Genomic DNA, 25989 nt, shown 5'->3' with positions numbered 1-25989 from the left:
TGCAAGGTGTAGCCATCTATTCAAAAATTACTTAAGGAAAGATGTTATCTTCATTCCTAGAATAATTAATTGAGCATGTTTATCGCTCTTATGGAATAAATAATTGTGGTAAAAGGTTATCCAGTATAGATCGAATAATAATTGCAATCGTCTATACATGGCACAATGATATATGGTGGTAAACATCCGTTTACAGAATATTGTGACGGGAATTTCCATTAATATGTTTTACAGATTAAAGATAGTATGCAGCAGAGAGGGTTCGGGTGACCCTGGCACAGTCAGGCTGGTAAGGCTCATCATCAGCTCAGGGCCCTTACCCCCTCTACACGCAGCCCATACAGTGAATGGGACTTCTCCCAGGAAACTCTGCCTAGTCGAACCCAACAGGAAGCAAGAATTTTCCGGAGAATATGTAGACTCCCCAACACTGCAGCCTTCTGCATTATCCCAGAGTATCACAAGGGCTGTGCTCCCGGTTGAGAACCCGGGCACTGCCCCAAGAGATCATGAGGTACCAAACCAAGGGCACCGAGAACCATGGGGAGCCTGACGACAGTGTACTCGGGATGCAAGCAAGACATTTCATAAGTATTATTATTGTTATTGTTTGGTGAATCCACGCCCACGGCGTAACACTTGCAAGGACTGTAGTCAGTGCGAATCGTGATCATCGTGCCGAAGCTAATGTGCATTGCTTTCAATAAAAGAGCAACCTTGCCGACTGCATCGCTCTGATGCAGTCGGCTGGATTGAAAAGCGAAGCACAAAGCTCTCTGTTTGCTCCACATCTTGCGTATGACAAACGAAATATTTGCCGAAGCAAAGCCTTTTGATTATTCATGATCATCCTTAATGCCTGGGGACGGGCATGTCTGTGCATAACGCGACAAGTAAGGATCGGATGGGGAGAATGTGTGACTCAAGCTGGCCTAAAAAAGGAAACAGAAGGCTTTCTGTTTGCTGCTCAAGACCAGTCACATACTCAACGTAACGGTCAATATGTGATTTTTTTTTTTCGTCGAAATGTAAATATGAACTGTAGGTTATGTAATGGATTTAATGAGACTGTCCAACACCTTGTCAGTGGATACCCAGCGTTTACACAAACTCAATGTCTGATAATGATGATGATGATCATCATCATCATCATCATCATCATCATCAGGGTTCGGGTTCGACTAGGCTGCGCTTCCTGGGATAAGTCTCATTCGCTGTCAGGGCTGTGTTTTGAGGGGAGCTGATGATGAGTCTTATCAGCCTGACTGTGCCAGGATCACCCGAACCCTCTCTCTGGGCTGCGTGTAGAGGGGGCAAGGGCACCTGAGCTGATGATGAGGCTTATCAGCCTGACTGTGCCAGGATCACCCGAACCCTCTCTCTGGGCTGCGTGTAGGCCTGACTGTGCAGGATGTAGGGGGGCAAGGGCACCTGAGCTGATGATGAGTCTTATCAGCCTGACTGTGCCAGGATCACCCGAACCCTCCTAAATCGCACATGACGTTACACTGGAACATACCTGGACAGTCGTCTGTGTTGCAGTTCAGTTCATCTATTAGAGTTGCGTCCCCTTGACAGAACTCCCCACCATCAGAGGGCGCTGGGTTTGTACATTCTCGCTGGCGAGTCCGATTTTTAGACCCTCCCCCACAGGTGACGGAACATCCGTCAATGTCCACATCTGTCCATGCGCTCCATCCTCCGTCAACTGAGCAGAGAGAAAGAAGATAAGTTAGTACCAACGATAGCAGAGCATGCAGCTTGGGACTTTTGTAACTTTCATTGGGGTTCAGTTTTAAAGTGGGTACACTTTGCAAGAAATATTTGTGTGTGTCACCGTGGTGATAATAACATAACTACAAGAGGAAACGACCTCTTAACTTGTCAATGTTAATCGACAATACCTTTTAGAGATGGTCGATTGGTTCGCCGCACTCAGCAATATTCCAGCTAGATGGCGGCGGTCTGTAAATAATCGAGTCTGAATCAGACAATCCTGTGATCAGCCTCAGGAGCATCGATACGATGACATGTGTCAACCAAGGAAGCGAGCATGACCACCCGACCCAGTTAGTCGCCTCTTACGACAAGCATGGGTTGCTGAAGATCAATTCGAACCCGGATCTTCACGGGCCACATTTTGGAGAGTGTTCTTAGCTCGTTCGTCTATTTGTTGTTTTACGTTGGCATTATTCAAGCTATGTCATGGCGGTCTGAAAATATTCGTCTCTGGACCAGACAAATCCAGTGAATGACATCCTAAGAACGACGCAATTGGGATACGATGTCATGTTTCAACCAAGTCAACGAGCCTGACCACCTCATCGTGTTATTCGCCTCTTACGACAAGCGTGGGTTGCTGAAGACCAATTCCAACCGTATCTTCACAGGTCGTCAGAAAACTAAAAGAGGACCTCATATCAACCCATTCACCAACTAACTATGCAGATCTTACCCCCGGGGGAAGGTCGTCATACCTGGACATGGATCCGTCATGCAGGTCACAGTATCCTGCCCTGTCTCCAATAATGTACGCTGACCATCACTGAAAACAGAATAGGTTTAAGTGAACTTTACCAAAGTTAAAGGTATTAGCCAAATTCCTTTGCTTTGAATTTGCCGACCAGAACATAACTTCTGATTCCTATGCATGTGGGTGCCGTTGTACAAAGCGATCTTAGCGCTAAGGTTACCGTAACTCCCATTCATTTAACGTAGACTTAAGGTAGCCTTAGCGCTAAGGTTGTTTTGTACAACGGCACCCTGAAAGAAGGGTAGCACATCTCGTGCTCATGAGGATGCCTATTTTTTTATTAAATATCATAACCCAAAATTTCAAGTAGATTTTATCAGCGAGGACGTACAGATTTTCACATATTGTTTCCTTAGAACATTTCCGTTTGCTTTGGGTTTTCTTTGACAATTCTTTTGACATATTGTCCTAAACCTCTGAAACTAGATATGGAACAATCTGTGTGTGTTTGTATGAAAGTATGTATGTATCTATGCATCCATACATGTTTTGCAGGCGGTTGGAGGCTTTTTACGATAAATTGGTAACTGACGAAGGTTGACACTGTGAACGTTGGAGAAGGCACCTATGCTTAGGGCAGCATTTTTATTTTTTGTGTCTCTCATCGCCCGACCGACCCTTCTAATTTTATTGCCGACCCCTCAAAAAAACCTTTTTCTTTTCATTCCAACACCGTCTTCTCGAACTTAAAACGTACCGCCTCGTCATATACAATGTTTATCTATCTAAAATGTTTTAATCAATCGCTGCCTTAAGTCAAAAGAATGCGAGAAATTGTAATAAGAATTACAATAAATGAGCAGAAAGAACATCATTCGGAAAATTTTGTGTTTATAATATTTAGGGTTTTTTTTCCCCGACAAAACATGTTCGGAATTTGGTGGCAACAAAATGATGCGCTTATATGATCTACAGGTTGACAGCGGGATCGCGAGTCTCGGCAGCCCCAAGCAGTGGAAAGTACATCATGAACTACCAAGTCCATATTCTGCAACACGTTCCTTCAACTGGACAACTTGGATGAAATGGTGTTCGTACTGGAAAATTGATGGTGGTTTTCCATGATTTCAAATAGTGTGGTATTTTTATGGATATTTCTATAAACTGATATTTGTCTGTGATGTTAGTTAAATATAGGCATCAGTTTCGAATTTAGGGAAATGCAGTCTTTGCCATAGTAAGTGGAGTCTGATGGCTCGGCCAAACGTTTCAAAGCAATATCAGAACTATACGCTCAAGTCGATATTGTGGATTCTTGCTGTTTGTAGGTCCATACCTCAGCAAAATGCTTCAACCGTTCAATGACATAGACAATTAGTCTTTTTTAGATGTTGTACACTCTTTGCGGTTAGAGAAGGAGAGCCAACAAATCACCCAAATTGCTGGTATCATGCCGCCCTCCTTCTGACCACGATCTTCGCCATATAGCTGGAATATTGATTGCTGAGTGCGGCGTAAAACTAAACTCACTCACTCTGACCACGTCTTTGGAATGTCGGACACAGACTCGAAACACTGATGTCGACAGTTCCTTATCAAGAAAGACGTTTCTTGCCATTATGTACAAATATATACATCATAAAGCCATAGGTTCCCCCCCCCCAGTATCTCTGGATATTGTATAAGGGCGACTGCTATAAGCCTTTTATGCAAAAGATGAAGTGATTGTCAGAATTGGAATGTTGGTTAACATTTATGTTGATTCTCAATCTATGCTGGCTTGTTTGTGTCCGTAAATCAAGTTGTCTCTCCAACATCATTTAATCCACAATGGGGCATTCATTTAATAATATGACTGACTGACCGACTGAGTTTGGTTTTACGCCGCTTTTAGCATTATTCTAGCAACATCACGGCGGGGGACACCAGAAATTGGCTTCACACATTGTGCCCATTTGGGGATTCGAACCCGGGTCTTCGGCGTGACGAGCCAAAGCTTTAACCATTAGGCTACCCCACCGCCTCTTTAATAATATGACGCTTTGAATGTCACAAAATAGCTCTTCAAAATGAAATAAGTTTTTGAAAGTCACTGTGTAGTAAAGCCATATGTATTACGCCGTTGAGTCGTAAAAGATGGGACAGGATTTCTGTGATGGAACCGGACATTTCCCTTGACGACGGTGGGACGGGGTAGTGGATGGTTAAAGCATCTTCGTCACACTGAAGTTCCGGGTTTGATTCCCCACATTGGTGTGGGTGTGCTAAACGCGGCGTAAAACCACTCACTCACTCGTTCGCGTGACTGACTGACTGACTGAGTTTAGTTTTGCGCCGCTTTTAGCAATATTCCAGCAATATCACGGCGGGGGACACCAGAAATGGGCTTCACACATTGTGCCCATGTGGGGAATCGAACCCGGGTCTTCGTCGTGACGAGCCAACGCTTTAACCACTAGGCTACCCCACCGCCCCCGCTCGCTTGACCAGCGAACGCTTTCACAAAGTGAATCCACAGCCCATGGTTAGGGTAATGAGAAAATATGTGGATCTACCTTTGCAAACACTTCTGGCCAGTGCCCGTTGGTACTGGACTGTCACAGTAGCGTTCTTTCTTGTTGACCTGTGACCCGCCCCCGCACGTGACTGAACAGTCTCCCTCCTCCACCACTGCCCAGTCTGTCCATGAACCATCAGTATTAGCTGAAAGAGGAAAGATATCATTATTCAAAATTAAATTTCAGGCCAGAAAAGGAATTATACGTGATGGATGGATGTCCTCATGGATGCGTAACAGCAAGCTCCTCACAGCGATAGCCCATTTGCGCTTCAGCCCTTGTTTAACGCAACACTCGGGCATATGGAAGCTAAATGGCGTTGGTCTAAAAATAATCGAGTATGGACAAGATAATCCAGTGATCAGCATGTGCATCGATGTACGCAACTGGGATACGATGACATGTGTCAACCAAGTCAGCGAGTCTGACCACCCGATCCCGTTAGTTGCCTCTTACGACAAGCATGGGTAGCTAAAGATCTAACCCGGGTCTTTCTATTCTGTGCTTGGCGGTCCTATATCATGTAAGCACGTTATGTTTACAAACAAATGATGACTGTCGTGACGCCGAATACAATTCCGCCAACAAAATTGTTTTCTTTTATTTTGTCACTTTTAATAACTTGGAGCATTTCTTTGGTTTACAATCTGGAACCGGTCCGAGGAAACAAAAACAAACTTCATCTGAGACATGTAACGCATCCACCCCTGACTTGGTCGTATCCCAATTGCGTAGATAGATTCTCTTTGTTTCAGTCACTGGATTGTGTGGTTCTTTACTGGCTTCCTATCAACCTACTTAATCCTGTGTTATCAACCTATTCTATTGTATAAACAACTCATTTTCGCCTCATCCCTCATCTATTGTACAAACATCTCATGTATATATATCACCCAAAAATACTTCCCATGTACCACAACGACATTACAATCTATGTCGAAACGTCGCCTATACAGAATAAAGAAGTTGTACATCCATAAAAATAATCCTCATTCTTGTCATGTGGTTGGTATATCACAAACTGAAGAGTGATCGACCATCCAAAAATGATACATGATAATAACAATGCACTTATATTGTCTTAAATGGCAAGAATCTTTAGCTAATGTTACTTTTGATTGGAATCAGATTTTTACGTCTTAAAATAATGGTTTGAAAAGTATCAAAGTACTTGATTTCCAATACAAGTTTTTACATGGTATTATCTATACTAAAAATGAACTATTTAAAATGAAATTTGTAGACAATTCTGTTTGCTGTTGTTGTAATGAGCTGAATGAGTATATTTGTCATGTTTTATTGGGAATGTAGAGAAACACAAACATTCTGGAATGAACTTGAAGTTTGGATGAATAATCATATGGAGAACACAACTAAAATAACAAAATATCTTGTTTGGTTTGGAACATTATACACAGATAGATTATTAAACCATATTATCCTAACTGCCCAAAATAATATCCATTTATGTGGGATTAACCAACACACTCCAGAACTTCAAAAGTTCATGTTTTCAATGTGGAAAAGTTTATTGCAATTAAAAATAATAGCCTCTAAAGTCTTGACACAAAATGGAGATCTATATTCCCAACCTAACAATGAAAATAGACTCTATATTCGGTACGTTATTTTGATGTGAAAATGTGGATTTAGGTGTATTTTTTAACTCTATCTAACAAACTCAACAAAATGTGAATTGGTGTTTTAATGATGTACCCTTGGGAACAATAAAAACAGTATATATAATTAAAAAACGCACTTATATAAATAGAGAATCTCACCCAAGTGTCTTCTGATATCAATTATATCATCACGAGTTGATAAAGTTACAAATATCCGAGGCTTGCCGAGGATATTTTTACTTTATCAACGAGTGTTGATATATTTGATATCAGAAGACACGAGGGTGAGATTCTATTTATCATCAAAAATCACTCTTCATTAATTTTCAATGACAAATGTACATCTCTGAACATTGTACTGCCATTTGACTTGCAGTGCAGCGATGTCATAGCATTGTGACGTCATCAAGTACATGACGTCATAGCATTGTCAGGGCATTGTACAAAATCTACTGTCAAAACGATATCTCCTAGGAGATCACACAAGCGATATCTCCTGTGGAACACAGTTTTGGATGATAAAAGTAATTTCCAACCATTGCTGCCCATTGGCATATACGGGGCGGTGGGTAGCCTAGTGGTTAAAGTGTTCGTTCGTCACGCCGAAGATCCGGGTTCGATTCCCCACACGGGTACAATGTGTGAAGCCCATTTCTGGTGTCCCCCGCCGTGATATTGCTAGAATGTTGCTAAAAGCGGCGTAAAACTAAACTCACTCACTCACTTCATTAGCATGTACATAAACAAACAAACAAAATTTTAAAAAAACTACAAGGCAAATCTTGTTTAGTTATCCCTCCCAATAAACAAAGTTTGGTCCGACAAAGTATTCAGTTTGGCAAGGTTTGGGTCGTCATCGTGTGCTGCCGGTGTGGGACGTTCTTCATAATATCAACCGCTGGTGCACTCTCCTACCCAGAGTTCCATGCGGCAAGCCAGCATAGTACCTCTGCCACAGGCCACAAAAATGTGACGATTCGTCACATCTTGCACCGTCCATTCAATATAATGTACAGATTTCTTTTACTCTTTATTTTTGACGAGTCTACACATCTAACTAAACATCTTTAATAGAATGAATTAGTTTCACTGAGAAAATATCCAAAAACATGTAACACTATTTCGATTTGCGTAGCGATCCTTTGTTTACATAGGTTGTACGGCTCAACGTGCTGTCATCGTAGCTGACGGAGAGCAAACGATGCCGCCAGTTTGTTGAGTTTGATATCTAAATATGTACTGTCATAGACCTAACTGTCGCAGTTGTGGAAGAATATATATGTAACAATGTAAAACATTATGAAGAGAGCGCCGAAAAGCTTTCGTGAGTCCAGTCTCTTCTTGAATGAATATGCGCGTTTGGTTACAAACAAGAGAAAAGTCCGGTCACGTGATATGCAAATTAGCCTGTGGCAGTGATGTTATGTTAAGTCATCGCTGTGTCGGAGTGTGCCGCTGGTGCAGACTCGTGCACATCCGGTGTCTCACCGTGTGGTTGCTGATGAAATTTGGGGTTTAAGAAAATATAATATATACAGTACGTACGTGTACAGGCCTGGGAATTGCAGGCCTCTTCGGCAATTTCTTTAATATCTCCAGCACAATCTGTACCGTTGAACCTTGGTTTCGGCTTGTTACATCTCCGTCTCGAGGTCACAAACCGAGTACCTCCACCGCACGACCGAGTGCATGTGCCGATTGACCTCACTACCCACGGAGACCATCCGCCATTTACTGAAAATACAAGGTGCACGTGAAATAAACATAAACATCGTACCATACCACACAAACTCCACGTTAGTGGATTGAGTTTAACTTGCATTAACTCCAATATCGACCAGCTTCTTCGTGTAAACACTTGACGTTCCTCTGCATGTGTTTTTTGACGGAGTGTGTTTTCGAACGGTAAATATCGTGTGTGAGGAATAAACAGTATTGTGAGCAATCTGTGTCGAACTAAATATATAGTGCTTGATCCTAATACAGGATACATCTTGTACAGGATACCAGGGAGACTCTATAAGGGGGAGTGGTCACTCCTCGGAAAGCTCCTAAGCTATGCCTCGGCTCGTCACGTGACCAGTGCAGCCAATATGGCGACAGCGTAGTTTTTTAAGATTGAGCCCGGTTTATTTTCAACAGCTGATTACATACGCTGAGTGTTGTGACAACTGAAAACCTACATGTAGAAGATAAGTTACCTATTCTGTCACTTCATTTTAAGTCAAATACTTGTTATTAGTGTCAGTATAAGTACAGTAGCTTTGTAGTAAAGTTTCAAGTGGGCATGTTGTAGCTCACTGGCTTCAATTCTCAGTACACAGCGAAGAAAGACTAACTTATATCGCTAAAAACTTCTTTCACATATTCGTTTAATTTTTAGAAGGGAAATATACCTTTTGTTAAAAGGTGTTTGCAAGTAATAGTGATATTTTTATAACTAAAAAAAATTTGTTAGCGTGTATTTGAGGTGTGTGAAAAATATGACATATCGCCGATCTGACATTGAAATACTACAGGGCGTTGTTTGAGTGTTTCTAGTTAGTGTTCAAAAACAACTTTCACATACACTTTCAATTTTTATGAGGGGGATATACCATCAGGTGAAAGGTGTTTGCAAGTAATAGTAATAGTTTTATAATTTAAAAAAATGTTAGTGTGTATTTGAGGTGTGTGAAAAATATGACATATCGCCGATCTGCCATTGAAATACTACAGGGCGTTGTTTGAGTGTTTCTAGTTATTGTTCTAAAACATCTTTCACATACACCTTTAATTTTTATGAGGGGAATATACCATCAGGTGAAAGTTTTTGCAAGTAATAGTGATAGTTTTATTTATTTTTTGTTAGTGTGTATTTGAGGTGTGTGAAAAATATGACATATCGCCGATCTGTTCTGATACGCCATTGGTGCTTGTGATGCTTGAGTGTTATAGTTCTAAAACTTCTTTCTTTCTTGTTGATCTTAGTATTTGACAAAACTGGAAAGGTGTTTGCAAGGCTTTGTGATAGTTCTAAACTTTCTGTTCTTGAGGGGTCTTTGACAGTGTCAGTTAACATTCTGTCAATGCCCATGTCATTCCACACATGCAATAAGATATCTGAATTAGTTACTAATGTAAAAAAATGTCTCAAAGAAGACATTTTTATAAAAAGGACAGCTGATGTTAACATGTGTTCTACCGATAGTTTTGCGTTCTTTAACATGTTTGGGGAGGGATGGCCGTGGTGTATCATTTATTCTTTCATTCATTCACATATGTTCTTTTTCTTTTGTTCTTTTTCTAAATTTCTTTCATTCATTCACATAAAATTCTTGCTCTTAATTCATTCATTCATTCATTGTAAAATTCCGACCTATACAATACACTGGCTGAAGTACTGTTAAACGCAGCCGAAGTTGCGCTTGGACCGAACCAAGTCACTGTGTGCGTTGGAGCATGACGAGGCACACGTTAATTAGTACAAATGGTAAAGAAAGCAAGCGAGTGACCTATCCCTGTTGTAGAGTATCCCTGAGGATACGTAGTGTACTCATCCGGACATCGGTGTGTAGTGCAGGTGTGTGTTTTCATGTTGAGGGCGAATAGGTGCACAATAATGTACTTACCCGACAATGATGTGTATTGTAGATGTGCTATGGTGTACTTACCCCACAATGATCTGTATTGCGGGTGTATGTTTTCATGCTGAGGGGAATAGGTGTACTATTGTGTATTCACCCGACATTGGTGTGTATTCTACATGTACCATGGTGTACATAGCCGACAATGATGTGTATTGTAGATGTACTATGGTGTACATAGCCGACAATGATGTGTATTGTACATGTACTATTGTGTACATAGCCGACAATGATGTGTATTGCGGGTGTTTGTTTTCGTTGTTGAGGGGGAATAGGTGTACCATAACATACTCACCTGGACATCGATGTGTATTGTAAATGTATGTTTCCATCTTGAGAGGGCATTGGTGTCAAATAGCGTACTCACATGCTCATCGATGTGTATTGCAGGTGTATGTTTCTATGTTGAGAAGGCCGTGGTGTCAAAAAGCGTACTCACCCGGACATCGATGAGTGTTGAAGGTGTATGTTTCTATGTTGAGAGGGCCTAGGTGTCAAATACCGTACTCACCAAGACATCGATCTGTATTGCAGGTGTATGTTTCCATCTTCGGTGGGCTTTGGTGTCAAATAGCGTATTCACCCAGACATCGACGTGTATTGCAGGTGTATGTTTCCATCTTGAGAGGGCTTTGGTGTCAAATAGCGTACTCAAACGGACATCGATGAGTATTGCAGGTGTATGTTTCTATGTTGAGAGGGCCTTGGTGTCAAATAGCGTACTCAAACGGACATCGATGAGTATTACAGGTGTATGTTTCCATCTTGAGAGGGCCTGGTGTCAAATAGCGTACTCAAACGGACATCGATGTGTGATGCAGGTGTATGTTTCTAAGTTGAGTGGGCCTAGGTGTCAAATAGCGTACTAACCTGGACATCGATGTGTATTGCAGGTGTATGTTTCTATGGCGAGAGGGCCTTGGTGTCAAATAGCGTACTAACCTGGACATCGATGTGTGTTGCAGGTGTATGTTTCTATGTTGAGAGGGCCTAGGTGTCAAATAGCGTACTCACCCGGACAACGATGTGTATTGCAGTTGTATGTTTCTAAGTTGAGTGGGCCTAGGTGTCAAATAGCGTACTTACCTGGACATCGATGCGTATTGCAGGTGTATGTTTCTATGGCGAGAGGGCCTAGGTTATCAAATAGCGTACTCACCTGGACATCGATGTGTTTTGCAGGTGTATGTTTCCGTTGTTGAGAGAGGTCCGGAGCACGGCCGTCCGCCATTGTAGGGGCGAGGATCAGTACACGTTCTGTTTTAATCACCGTCAGTATACCGCCCCCGCAATCCACTGGACAAGTCCCTTCATCTGTCACTGTCCAGTTGGTCAAGCCTCCGTCAATCTTAACTGTGAAGTTTATTTGACATCAATATATAAATAATGAAATGATGCCTTCAGGATACATTCATCTGTATGTTTGCGGTGTGGTTTTTAGTGGTTGGTGCGCTGGGGTAGCCAAATGGGTAAAGTGTCCTTTCGTCACACAAAAGACCCGGGTTCGATTCCCCACATGGGTACAATGTGTGAAGTCCATTTCCGGTGTCCCCCGCCGTGATATTGCTGAAATATTGCTAAAAACAGGTAAGGCCTTCATCACTCACGCCCTAGCTGCCTAGTTCGCGTCGATCGATTCCTCACATGGGTTCAAAGAGTGTACCCAATTATGGCTGGAATATTGCAAAAAGCGGCGCAAAACCATAAACACTCACTTATCTTACTGAATTAGTGAGTGAATGAGTTTAGTTTAACGCCGCACTCAGCAATATTCAAGCTATTGCGGTTGTCTGTAAATAATCGAGTCCAGACCAGACAATCCAATGATCAACAGCATGTGCATCGATCTACGCAACTGGGATACGATGACATGTGTCAACCAAATCAGCGAGTCTGACCACCCGATCCCGTTAGTCGCCTCTAACAACAAGTATTGAATGAGTGAGTGAGATTGGTATAGAGATTAGTCTGTTAGTGCCAGTGTTAGCTCCGTGTTGTAAGAACGCCCTATGCCATCAGGCCTCACTCGTTTACTACTCTGGTGTATCCGCAAGGATGGAGATAGTATTGGAAAAATCTGGAAACATGATCACAATGAATCTGGCATTTTACATGAATATGTTTGGGGATACTTCTATTAACCTGTTCTGAATTTCCACAGGAAAGAAAAGTTGGTTATTTCGTTTGTCTGTATTTTACTATTTTTATTTAAAAAATTCAAAATGAAGCCAGATTCTGTACGAAACTGTTTTGAGAAGATTGGTGATTTCGAGATTTCTGTCTTTTATTTGCCTTCATTAAAAAATATTCGTTTTTGTTTATATCTGTATTACGTTTCTTTTAATTAAGTACTCTTCATGCAAAAAACATGTTAACTGAATTGCAGACAATTTCAACACAATTTTCCTTTCAGACGAGGCAAGTCAAATATATTTTTTGTACTTAGAGCACGTGTTTTTTTATTGATTAAACTATCTGTTTCATACACTGGTTTCAATGCACGATCTGTTTAATATTTTATTAGCAATTCATTTCTATGAACCAACACATGATTCACAACACTGACAGTTAATTTTGTGTATTTTTCAGTCGTAACGTGATTTTAATAAGCGAGAACCTCCATTCAATATTTGTATAGCAAACAGGCATTATTTTGTCAAAAAAATGTTCAGCAAACATGGCCTAGGTATTTTAAGAAATATTGCACATATGCTCAGAACCTTTTTGTGCTATGTTGACTAACATCCCTAATTAGTTGACGTGTCTCCTAGACACAGATGTTATTGAGGCTGTAATATAAACAAATAGTTAGATTCTCTTCACATGATATATACACAAGAATAAAGACCAAGGTTGCTGGTCTAACGTCGTTCAAGAGGAAGCGACTTGGCAGTGAGCGAGAACAAGAGTGAGTATAACCAGGGATACTCTACAACATATAGTCTCCCTGGTATAACTCGTCACGATCTAATTCTTGAAACCCAAAAGTCCAGAAACTTTCCCGCTTTGGCCAGTTCCTGACAAAGGATTTGACAAAATTCAACAAGCATTTATTATGAATACATGCTAAGGATGATAAAATGAAAAAATATTTTTCGAACATTCCCCGCCCATTGGCGAGAATATTTACTTTTGCTCAAAATTCATGTTTTGGAGGTAGTAATGACTGGAAGTATGTCTATATTATCATGACACAAAATTCAACTCACTTCAACTTAATTTAGCTAATTTTGAGATTTATTAAAATATATCGGCAATAATTATGGTTATTCGCTGTTTGGAATGAGAGGTTCCCGGACTAACGGGGTTTGCTGTACACAGCTCAACATGCGACATACTTACATGCTGGCAGACATATATGAGCGGTCGCCGCTCTCACAGGGATGCAGATTTCATTAGGGGCACACGGCTGACTGGCACAAGCATGTTTGGTATTCTGAAAACATAAAATATACTTAACAAGCAGAACATCAACATCAGTGACAATACATCGATCTAGATAATTATTTATCATTCAATAAACCCACTCAATACATCTACATTGCAGCCCCAACCCAAGTTTCACAGGGGACCCTTGAAGATCCGGGTTAGAATTGGTGATTTGTAACCCATGCATATCGTATGAAGCGATTAGCGGGATCGGGTGGTCAGACTCGCTGACTTGGTTGACCACATGTCATTGTGTCCCAATTGTGTAGATCGATGCTCATGATGTTGATCACATGATTTTCTAGTCCAGACTTTACTATTTACAGACCGCCACCATATAACTGGAATATTACTGAGAGTGGCGTTAAACAGCAAAGAAAACAAACCAAAAGATATCCTTAGGTTGTTGGAGTGGATGTTACAGCGAGGAGTGAGTGAGTGAGTTTAGTTTTACGCCGCACTCAGCAATATCCCAGCTATATGGCGGCGGTCTGTAAATAATCGAGTCTGGACCAGACAATCCAGTGATCAACAGCATGAGCATCGATCTGCGCAATTGGGAACCATTGACATGTGTCAACCAAGTCAGCGAAACTGACCACCCGATCCCGTTAGTCGCCTTTTACGACAAGCATAGTCGCCTTTTATGGCAAGCACATGGGTTGCTGAAGATCTATTCTACCCCGGATCTTCACGGGTCGTTACAACGAGGACGTGTAGTTGATGTATTTATGATATGTAAATGTAACGTTCTTTCAAACATATTATTACAAAATCCTTCTTGTAGTAATATTGGTGTAACTCGTCGGCAAACTTGACCTTGAATGGTTCGTTTTTTTACGGGTAGATAAATCCTGGTGCGATAGGTATCGATTTTTAAAAAAAACGTTGAGTTTTTTTGTGTAAGAAATACTTAAGTCATCCGTTTCCTATTCTAACCAGACATACTTCGGGGTTCGAACGCGGATCCCTTGCAGGATATAGGGTAAACTTTCAGATCCACGCGCAGCGTCTCGCAGCGAGGTCTTCGATTGAAAGAACAAGTCCCTCGTGAAAGGCTAAGCTTTTGATGTTTTTCATTCCACAATAACATAAATTAATGTACACTGAACAACATTAGAAACGCACCACCCATATAATACGAAGTATCCCCGTCAGACTGAAATGCACCATGATATCTGAGCATCATCGGTGCATTTTAGTGTGGTGTGTTTCTAATGTTGTTCAGTATATGTTCAATTGATTTCGACAGTCAGAATAACACCACTTCGTGCTACCTGCTGAAATTCTAAATATTTTGCATACAGTTGAATGTTACGGTTGCCTCAATGATTCCAAATACTCCAGTCCTTCACAGAACTTTATCGCTTCCGATACGGATGGTGGTGGTTTGACGGCAGGGTGTGTCTCGTCTTCATCATCAGACGAGTCGTCGTTGTGACAGGTCCTGGGACCAAGCAATGACTCGATGATGTCGGCATCAGATGAAGGGGCACATGTTTCAATGTTGTCATCGACACTTACATAGTCGGCCAAAGTCACATCACCTGGAAGTAATCTGGCTAGGGGGATGTCATCTTCATCGTCAGATTCACATGGGGCGTCGGGAGATGCGGCTTCTGTCAGAACGAATCCATCGTGGCGGTAGCAGTTGGAGATTGTTACTGGCTTTACTTTCTGCCAAGCATGTCGTAACATACGCATGGCATCAAGCACTGTGATTACACATTGTTTACTGTCGTTGATGGCTTCTATGTAACGGTCAAGAGCTGCATTCCTGTAGTGGACCTTCAGATTATTGATGACACCTTGGTCCATTGGCTGCGTTTTAGAAGTTGTGTTTGGTGGAAGGAACACAAGAGTAATGTTTGTGAGACCTTTGACTTTCGGGTGAGCAGGGCAGTTGTCTAAAATGAGAGCAATCTTCTTCTTCCGTCTAATCATTTGTTTATCTAATGATTTTACCCAATCACAAAATAAACCAGACGTCATCCAGGCAGACTTGTTGTTACAATATGAAGTCGGCAGAGATTTGACGTTCTTAAAGCAACGCGGCTTAGCAGATTTCCCTATCACTAATAAGGGCACCTTATCAGTTCCAGTTTGATTAGCACAGACAAGCACAGTTAGGCGTTCCTTTGATTGTTTACCACCGTGACATTTGACACCTCTGAACTCAAGAGTTTTGTTAGGCAAAAGACGGTAGAACATTCCTGTCTCATCAGCATTGTCAATGCAATCTGGCTCAAACTTCTGTAACACTTGTTGTAAGGATTTTGCCCAGTCATTCATAGCTTGAGAATCATTATCTACAGATTTTGATTCCCCACAAACAGCTTTGAAAAGAATGTCATTTCTCTCTTTATACCGATTCAGCCATCCGGTACTGGCAACAAAATCTGTTATACCAAGTTGCGTTGCTAGTTCTATTGCTTTTCGGCATAGACATGGACCATTAATTGGGACATTTTGGTCCCGCGCTATCTTGAACCATTTGAGTAGTGCTTCCTCAAGTTCAGGAAACTTAGCCTCCTTTAACCTACGACGTTTTGCACCTGACTGTAACATGGATTCTTTAATCTTATCTGCCATTTTCAACCAAGTAGAAAGAGTGTTAGGCGGAATTTCAAACTCTCTCGCAATTTCACTCTTGGATTTGGAACCTGCCTCCACTGCAGTGATCGCTGCAAACTTCTTGTCAATAGTGTGCACTTTTAGAATGCGCTTCCGTTTTGGAGTTGATGTTTCCGATCGGTTTATCCCCCCCAGATTGCTGGGAACATTGTAACTCCGCCATGATGTACAGATCATGAATAGTAATAACCGAATGAAAGCTGCTATATAACGCAACCGATTTGATTGAGTTAACTCAATGTCATGTGCTAATCCTTTCGCTTCCGTAAAATCACTAATCTGCCTTTTGAACTCACCCGACAATAGCGGAATGGTGCGAGCCGCGCTGGTTTGTTAATTGGATCAGTTACATGTAGTTGGATCACCAAATAACTTCTCATTGACTGACTTCGGCTTATGTATACAAAGATTACTATTGTTTGAATCTCAAGGGGACCAAATTTCCATTTCGAGTCATCGTGTGTATTTATGAGACGAATTCGTGTCACCGGAACTCAAATGATGACAAAAACAGCAGGGAATGGTCGGGACCGACAGGTACTTCGTGTTATGCATTATATTCGAGACACCGGCATTCGACTCATCGGGATTTGACTGTATGTCTTAAAGCATCATACTAAGAACCGTTGCCCATTGTTACAAGAGTTCTATACATCGCTTACACAGTAACACTAAGCGAGGATACATTATCGGAATATATTCATCAACTTGGTAGTCATTGTGTAGGAAAAAGTGCACAATCGTCCAAATACAATTGAGTGACAATGGATTGTATTTAGTAAACATTATCAGTAAAACTCGAGCTCTTACATCAACGCCGTTTAGCAAAGAAATTGACGTCCAGAGTGACTGAGCTATTTTGGTTGAAATGTCGATGCCCCATTACAGTCCGTATGGGGTCAAATGAAAACGATGAATGATTAAATAAATCGAAATAGGGATATACGTGCACTAAACATAAATAAGACATACGGTCCTGAAACGTCTGTACGCAGCAGGGTGCACGTCTGTACGCAACAGGATGCACGTATGTACGCAACAGGATGCACGTCTATACGCAACAGGGTGCACGTCTGTACGCAGCAGGGTTGTATGGTGTGAAATGATCAATCTAGGGGCCTTATATACCCGTTTCGAACAGTTTTCACGTGCATTTCATGCAAGGTGAAGTTACAAAGGGTACGTTTTGGCGTTATGCTTCCTTATACAAGGACAGAAATAGGCACAATTTTACAGTATCTAAGGGAAAACTTAGTCTTTTCTCGTTTGACGACTCTTCCTAAAACAGTCGAAAGTCATGATGATCCAAAAATTAAACCTCAAGTGGTTGGAATGTGTTTTAAAGAGACAAAAATCCAATATCAGCATTGGGTCCCTTTTTACGGTAAACAACCATTCTTTCATATTCAAAACCCAACTTCATCACTCTTTGTGAATGTGCATGCATTATCATCATAAACAATATCATGTGGACCCATTTTTAACAGTTTTTTACACTTTTGATTTGAATTTTTACATGATTGAAAATAGGACAATGGATCCCACCTAAACAAACATGTCGATATCCTAATTATCAATGACTTCCTCAGTCTGATGTTTTGACTCAATAGAGTTACATGATTGGTTGTTAAAACATACCAAACCAAAGTCTTCTATCCATTAAGCATTTTAGGATATTCTAATGTTCAGAGGTGTAACATTTTTTTGGCGTTCAGTTTATGATAAAACCCGTATTCGTTTCCATCAATATATAATATAGCCCGTATTTGTTTCCATCAATGTATAATATCATCTCTATTCGTTTCCATCAATATATGAGAAAACCCGTATTTGTTTTCATCAACATATAATATAGCCCGTCTTTGTTTCCATCAATGTATAATATCATCTCTATTCGTTTCCATCAATATATGATAAAACCCGTATTTGTTTCCATCAATATATAATATAGCCCGTCTTTGTTTCCATCAATGTATAATATCATCTCTATTCGTTTCCATCAATATATGATAAAACCCGTATTCGTTTCCATCAATATATGATAAAACCCGTATTCGTTTCCATCAATATATGATAAAACCCGTATTCGTTTCCATCAATATATAATATAGCCCGTATTTGTTTCCATCAACATATAATATAGCCGGTATTTGTTTCCATCAATATATAATATAGCCGGTATTTGTAACCATCAATATATAATATAGCCGGTATTTGTTTCCATCAATATATAATATAGCCGGTATTTGTTTCCATCAACATATAATATAGCCCGTCTTTGTTTCCATCAATGTATAATATCATCTCTATTCGTTTCCATCAATATATGATAAAACCCGTATTCGTTTCCATCAATATATGATAAAACCCGTATTCGTTTCCATCAATATATGATAAAACCCGTATTCGTTTCCATCAATATATAATATAGCCCGTATTTGTTTCCATCAACATATAATATAGCCGGTATTTGTTTCCATCAATATATAATATAGCCGGTATTTGTAACCATCAATATATAATATAGCCGGTATTTGTTTCCATCAATATATAATATAGCCGGTATTTGTTTCCATCAACATATAATATAGCCCGTCTTTTTGTTTCCATCAATATATAATATAGTATAATATTATCCCCCATCAATATATAATATAGTATTTGTTTCCATCAATAATATATAAAACATCTGTATTCGTTTCCATCAATAAATGATAAAACCCGTATTCGTTTCCATCAATATATGATAAAACCCGTATTCGTTTCCATCAATATATACTCATGGAAACGAATAAAGGAATACGTGAGAGCATTTCACCCACAGTGCAATACATACCTTGTGAAGAAACCTGGAAAAAAATAGAGAACCTGTATTTTCATGTGTTCCCTTATTCGTTTCCATGAGTATATAATATTACCCGTATTTGTTTCCATCAACATATAATAAAATATGTATTCGTTTCCATTAATATATCATATAATCCATATTTGTTTCCACCAATATAAAATAACATCTGTATTTGTTTCATCAATATATAATATAGCCCGTATTTGTTTCCATCAATGTATAATATCATCTGCATTCGTTTCCATCAATATATGATAAAACCCGTAATCGTTTCCATCAATATATGATAAAACCCGTAATCGTTTCCATCAATGTATAATATTATCTGCATTCGTTTCCATCAATATATTATAAAACCCGTATTTGTTTCCATCAATGTATAATATAGCCCGTATTTGTTTCCATCAATGTATAATATAGCCCGTATTTGTTTCCATCAATGTATAATATCATCTGTATTCGTTTCCATCAATATAATATAATCCATATCTGTTGTCACCAATATATAATGTAACCCGTATTGGTTTCTATCAATATCTGATATAGCCCGTATTTGTTTCTATTATAATAAAATCCGTATTCGTTTTCATAAGTACATAACATAACTGCATTCGTCTCCATCAGTTCATGACATACAGGGATCCCTGGCTACAAATTCATGTCAATAAAGTATGGTTAATGGATGGTTCGCTACTATGTGTATAGACTCGAGTCTAGTTTCAGACTCGGTCGTCACACAGCTTGAATATTCCTGATTGTGGCCTCAAACAACAAACAAGTCCACGGTAGATAAAGTCGACCTTAATTAATTAATTATGTCGTTTAATACACAAGAGACCAAGCAAAAAAGCAAGATACTTTATGGATAACAACTTGTTTATGATATATGATGCGACATTTCGGTATAGATTCTTATAGCGTTGTCAAACAAGAGAGACCAAAACAGGTAAAAAAGGCCTCAAATAATATAACCATTACATGTTAACGTCACTATAGTTGATTGATTGGTGTAAGTATCTTGTCAAATAATGCAACACATAAGGTAAGTAATCTGCCAAAACCATGGATCAGTACTCCAGACGTAAAACCTTAAAACCGGAAGCAACACCAATTCTTCTTTTGAAGAGAATTCTAAAGTTCCTTGAAAGTCCGCATTAAAAGCGATATATTGGTTCGTCCATCAAATACACAACACAACCTGCCTCACAGATAACCATAATCTTGAATACAATCAAATAAAACAATTTATTCATATTTACAGATAGTATTTGAGACAAGCGGAATGGATAAGTGGAAACAGACCCTAAACATCCGCTAGATTTGTCACAGTGTCAGAAAAGGCTCATTGGATTTTTTAAGACTTTGTACACCATTATCCCACACAATAAACGTACGGGAAAACTTCAGTACTTGGTCCATATGAGTTTCGTTACAAAACGTTGTGACAAATCAGGTACAAATACAGGTACAAATCTGTCTTCAGAGGTTCAGGGCAAATGGGGGCGGTGGGGTAGCCCAATGGTTAAAGCGCCCACTTGTGACGCTGAAGACCCGGGTTCGTTTCCCCACATAGGTACATTGTGTGAAGCCCATTTCTGGTGTCCCTCTCCGTGATATTACTGGAATATTGCTAGAAGCGGCGTAAAACTAAACTCACTCACACAGTACAAATTTTCAAAAATGACTGAGAAAACGTAAAATGTTGTGTGCTCTCAAGGTTCATATCTTGTTACAATTTAACAGTGGGAACCTAATTCGGTAGTAAGACATTTAGACAAAACGTTTAGTCTACGTTTATTATTCATGATTATGCAGGATGTTATTTTTAATTGCAATGAATTTTTCAACATTGATAATTTCTCTCAAAATAACCAAAAACCTTTGACGTTTTGGAGCATGTTGTTTAATCCCACATAAATGGATATATTTTTAGCAGATAAGATAATATGATTCAATGATCTGTCAATCTATAATTTTTCAAACCAAACAAGGTATTTTGTTATTTTACTTGTGTTTTCAATATGATTATACATTCAAACATCAAGTTCATTCCAGAATGTTTGTGTTTCTCTACATTCCCAATCAACATGACAAATACTCTCATTCAGCTCATTAGAGAAACTGAAACTAAACTTGTCAACTAGTTTCATTTTATATAGTTCTTTTTTAGTATAGATAATACCATGGAAATACTTTCAAAACATTTCTGTAAGTCATAAAAATCCTATTCCAATCAAAAGCAACATTAGTAAAAGATGCTTGCCAATGAAGACACACTTTAGATAAAACTTGTTGTTAACGTTGATATTCACGCCGAAGACCCGGGTTCGATTCCCCACATGGGCACAATGTGTTAAGCCCATTTCTGGTGTCCCCCGCCGTGATATTGCTGGAAAACTGCTAAAAGCGGCGTAAAACTAAACTCAGTCAGTCAGTCAGTTAACGTTGATATATTTCTTTGTGGATGTGAATCACAAAGTCGACTTGAGTAAGGTAAGGTCAGCAGACTCAGTTATGTACAGACTGCCTCCATATAGCTTGAATATTGCTGAGTGCGGCGTAAAACTAAACTCACTCACTCACTCACTCTGGCATATCTCCTACTCTTCTGTATAAATGTTTGTTACTTAACCCTACGACTTTGTGTAGTGTGTGTCGATTATGATGAAGAATTGCGTAGTGTGATGAAGGGAGATACAAAGCAACTCTAATCAGACGCCAACGCTTACAAGTTCTTAATCCATTCCCAGTGCTGCGATGGTGGAATTGTATTGAAACTCAATCTAGATAACAGAAAGAAATTACCAGTGTGTGTATGTCTGTAATTAGATACTAGAATGGTGTCACGCAAGGTTTGCTTCTGAGTCGACCTGTTTAACAAAGTCCCGTTTTGTGTATGACGAGAAACACGTTTACGAACAAATTGGTGAACGGGTTTTCTGTAATGGTTTAGTTACAAGCTGGCTCGTATTGAATATAAAACTGATTAACGGGAGAATATATGGCCCAAACGAGATTGTATTCATGAATACAGTCCTTTCCTTTCTTTCGTAAATGAAATATCACACAAATAATGTATTACTTTATTATATTACTGCCTGTTCGATACTGACAGGCAGTCAGGCATGACCAAAGACTATGCTCTTTTTGAAAACCAGACTGACTGACTGACTGACTGCGCCGCTTCGCAATATTGACACGGCGGGGGACACCAGAAATGGGCTTCACACATTGTGCCCATGTGGGGAATCGAACCCGGGTCTTCGGCGTGACGAGACAACGCTTTAACCACTAGGCTACCCCACCGCCCCTTGAAAACCAGAGGTCAGCATTATATGGAAAATATATCAAGTACTATTTATTTGTAATGTCTGTGATAAACTTAGATCTAAATATATAACCAATTTCACTAAAGAACCACATACTTATTACTCGTTTGTAAATCCTTTGCAAAACAAAAATGATGATGTTATATACAGTGTTGGCCTATACTTATATCATGTGCAGAAATAGATAAACTCCAGGATGTAGAGGTGCAAAGTTGTTTTGAGCACCTACTAAACACAATGTCAGTCTGATTGTGTTATGGGCGAGGGCCTCTTTACTGAATAAATACTGTCTGTCTGTTTGGTACGTGTTTACGTGTTGACCCCCCAACTTAACCAGGAAAAGAATTCGGAGTGAAACCAACAAACTAGATGGGATGCATTTAACAATAAATTCTAAAATTGACTAAGTTTACAAGTAAAAACAAGTCACTTCAAGGGTATAGCAGGGACAGCACAACACAGATTTGTGCAAATGTAAAGGCAGTAAGATACCAAAGCAATGTTTATAGTGATTATAGCAATGATGATAATTATGGTAATAGTCACCTCAATGTAACAAGTCAATGGACGGGAGAATAGACCCGGATGGGACGCCACAAAAGTATTAGAATCTGTACCTTACTGAGAAAGTGTCATCCGAAAAATAACGTGCGTTACATTTGACCACTTTCTAAATGACGTTGTGTATTCATAGCTTTCGGCCGTTCGAGCGGTGCCAATATACTAGTATGTCAACATGAAAATTCTCTGCAATACCCACCCTAGTATTTAACGTATTTATGTGTACATTGATGGACAGTTCTCAGATTCAGTACATCTAAACTGCGGTGTGCCTCAAGGTTCAGTATTGGGCCCGATATTATTCACTCTTTATACCAAGGAATTGGGTCAAGTCATCGACCAGCACAAGCTGCCAAGTCTGAGATGCGTATCATCTACGCTGATGATACGCAGCTCATGAAAATATTTCGACCAATAGCATCCATAACAGAAGCAGCCTCTGCCGATGTTACCAACTGCTGTACACAGATAAAAGAATGGATGAACATCAATAAACTCAAGCTTAACGACGACAAGACGGAGTGCATGCTAATAGGCCCATCTGCAAGATGTACTCAGTCAGGTCTCACCGTAGTTCAGATCGGAAGCTCAAGTATTGATGTCATTCGTTCTGTGAAGAACTTGGGTGTTGTTTTGGACTCAGAACTGTCCATGAAGCAACATGTCAGCCAAATCTCCCGAGTTTGCTCTTTCCAGCTGAGGAATATCAGCAAGATCAGAAAGTACCTGACCAAAGAATCTCTTATCATCCTGATTCTCACCCTGGTAACATCTAGGATTGATTACTGTAACATCCTCCTTGCCGGTGCACCCAAGTCTGTTACCAACAAACTACAGCACATCCAGAATACAGCTGCTCGGATAGTCTCCAGCTGCAGGAAGTACGACAATATCATCCCCATCTTACATGACCTACACTGACTGCCCATCCGACAGAGAATCAGCTATAAGATCTTGTGTCATGTGTATCGATGCCTGTCTGAAGATGCTCCACAATATCTGTGTGATTTGATCACAGAGTAAAAACCAGCTCGATCACTGCGGTCAGAAAACAAGCTCCTGTTGCAAGTTCATCTGTCAAATCTGTGAACTATGGAAAACGTTCCTTTGCTTTCAGTGGAGCAAAGGAATGGAACGATCTCCCAGTCAATCTCAGACAGTCTTCATCTCTTGCCTCCTTCCAATCTGAGCTAAAGACCTACTTATTTAATAGTGCCTTTCTAGAATGACTCTTAATACCCACATATATGTGCGCTTAGAGCATGCATTGAGCATGGATTAATGCGCTATATAAATTCACTATTATTATTATTATTATTACATAAGTCGATTAAGCTTGAACATAGATGAAGGAGATTCGGCATAGAGGTGAACATGTGTATTGTGAACATATGTGGACACAAGGGGGAGTTCAGGGCCTGGATGTTCGAAGCTCTCTTAGCGCTAAGATAGTCGTAAGTGCCATACATTAAAGATCACATATACTCTAGGGGGTTACAAAGACATAATTCACTAAATGGCATCGTTATAAATGAACACCCGTCATTAAAAATACTCATTTCGATCTTTAATTGACTTAAATCGACCTTTTGGACAACAGTGCACAATTCTCACCCGCGAACGAAATTTCAACCAATCAGAGCGGCGCGTCTCTGTGACGTCATTTGAGGAATAGCTATGAGGGCCGATGCAGAATTCATCTACATTTTAGGGGGTAAATTATCTTGTTTACAGGTTTGTATAAACCTGAAATCGTGACAACTGTTGTGAAAAATGAAAGCTATATGTTCTCACAATCTACTGTCATTTATTTTTGTCTCCTGCTTTGCCTAGTTTCCGAGTTACAACTTGTTTTCATAGACGCACTTATTCGTTCGAGCCAGACGCAAGTGATAGCGAAAACGGTGATCAGCCTCGCTCATCACGGGTACGGTTAATTTCTTCAACCTAAACAGTGCGACATTAAGAAGGGTGGATGCCCATCAGATGCAGTTATTTGAAAATATCCCCGGTAGTTCTTGTCTGATTGTAATAAAGTATCAAAGCAGTGTGGGCTTTTTCAGGCTTTATAATGCCTGGATGGTATAATGACTGATCCAAATTGATCCCATTTCTGTGTTTTTTTACCTCGATATGTAATCATGTCATGTAAAAATATGTATATATGCCGTCTATTACGTATGATATTAAAAATTGACATTTGATTTATTTGAATCCGTAAACTAAACAACCCTACTTTGCCATTGCTAGAAGAATCTGAAAATTTACTTAGGTAAATAGGTACGTACAGTTTTAGCACACAGCAAATGCTTCTAGTAATCTCATTTCGTTTTCTTTTAGCAGGTTGACTCGCCATGTTTGCAGACAGGTGTCAATCAAACTCTAAATGTACAGCTTCAGTCGGGAGCTTTTATGTGTAATTAAAACAACAACCGTTAACTGGCATGTCTCAAAAGTTAACAAGAGTTCATCTTGTCAACTCCATGACACCGAGTGTATATTGTTTGAGGCCAGTTAAGTAAACATCGCCGGGAAGTGTTGTTACAGTTCGTGAACACGAATTAACAGCGTCCGGACGGTGAAGCAATTTACTGTTTATTTTACTGATTGGTGACAGCTACTTACCGTCCGGTTCCGGAAACCGAATTTCCGGATTATCGAGGCAAATTATATAGGCATAGATTGGTAACAAGCTGAAATCGTCCGGGAGGCGAGACTTCCGGATTATCGGAGTCCGGACTAACGGGGCTTCACTGTATGTATTTCTTATGCAACAATGAAGTTCTGTTCGGTGTCGCCCATAAGTTTTCGCAATTAAAATTGCATGCAATACAGCAATTAATACTCCCTTGCTGTAACCCGTGTTAGGTGGTATAAACCTACACATGTTATTTGTCATCATTCACTTG

General features: G+C 39.9%; 3 protein-coding genes across 3 annotated transcripts in view; 1 reads left to right on the top strand and 2 right to left on the bottom strand.

The window, feature by feature from the left end:
* The window catches only part of LOC124264274 (SCO-spondin-like), a 52345-nt gene extending 40835 nt beyond the window's left edge, over nt 1-11510 (bottom strand). Inside the window, exons 1-6 of the mRNA XM_046699014.1 lie at nt 11366-11510; nt 11150-11182; nt 8199-8387; nt 5029-5176; nt 2478-2545; nt 1520-1708 (exon numbers count right to left, since the gene is read on the bottom strand). Of these exons, the coding sequence (XP_046554970.1) occupies nt 1520-1708; nt 2478-2545; nt 5029-5176; nt 8199-8387; nt 11150-11182; nt 11366-11510 (772 nt within the window). The remainder of the gene's footprint in view (nt 1-1519; nt 1709-2477; nt 2546-5028; nt 5177-8198; nt 8388-11149; nt 11183-11365) is intronic.
* A 3512-nt stretch (nt 11511-15022) lies between these two features.
* Nucleotides 15023-16519, bottom strand: LOC124264273 (tigger transposable element-derived protein 4-like). Its single transcript, XM_046699013.1, has one exon. It carries the CDS (start codon nt 16517-16519, stop codon nt 15023-15025), a length of 1497 nt encoding a protein of 498 aa, XP_046554969.1.
* A 6924-nt stretch (nt 16520-23443) lies between these two features.
* On the top strand, nt 23444-24001 carry LOC124264272. The gene has a single exon (XM_046699012.1). It carries the CDS (start codon nt 23444-23446, stop codon nt 23999-24001), a length of 558 nt encoding a protein of 185 aa, XP_046554968.1.
* Nucleotides 24002-25989: the final 1988 nt, after the last annotated feature.

The sequence above is a fragment of the Haliotis rubra genome, unplaced genomic scaffold (assembly GCF_003918875.1).
Source record: "Haliotis rubra isolate DU_JTF1 unplaced genomic scaffold, ASM391887v1 Scf918, whole genome shotgun sequence".
Classification (NCBI taxonomy): domain Eukaryota; kingdom Metazoa; phylum Mollusca; class Gastropoda; order Lepetellida; family Haliotidae; genus Haliotis; species Haliotis rubra.
Note: the sequence above shows the minus strand (reverse complement) of the source record. Positions and strands in the feature narration are given on the sequence as shown.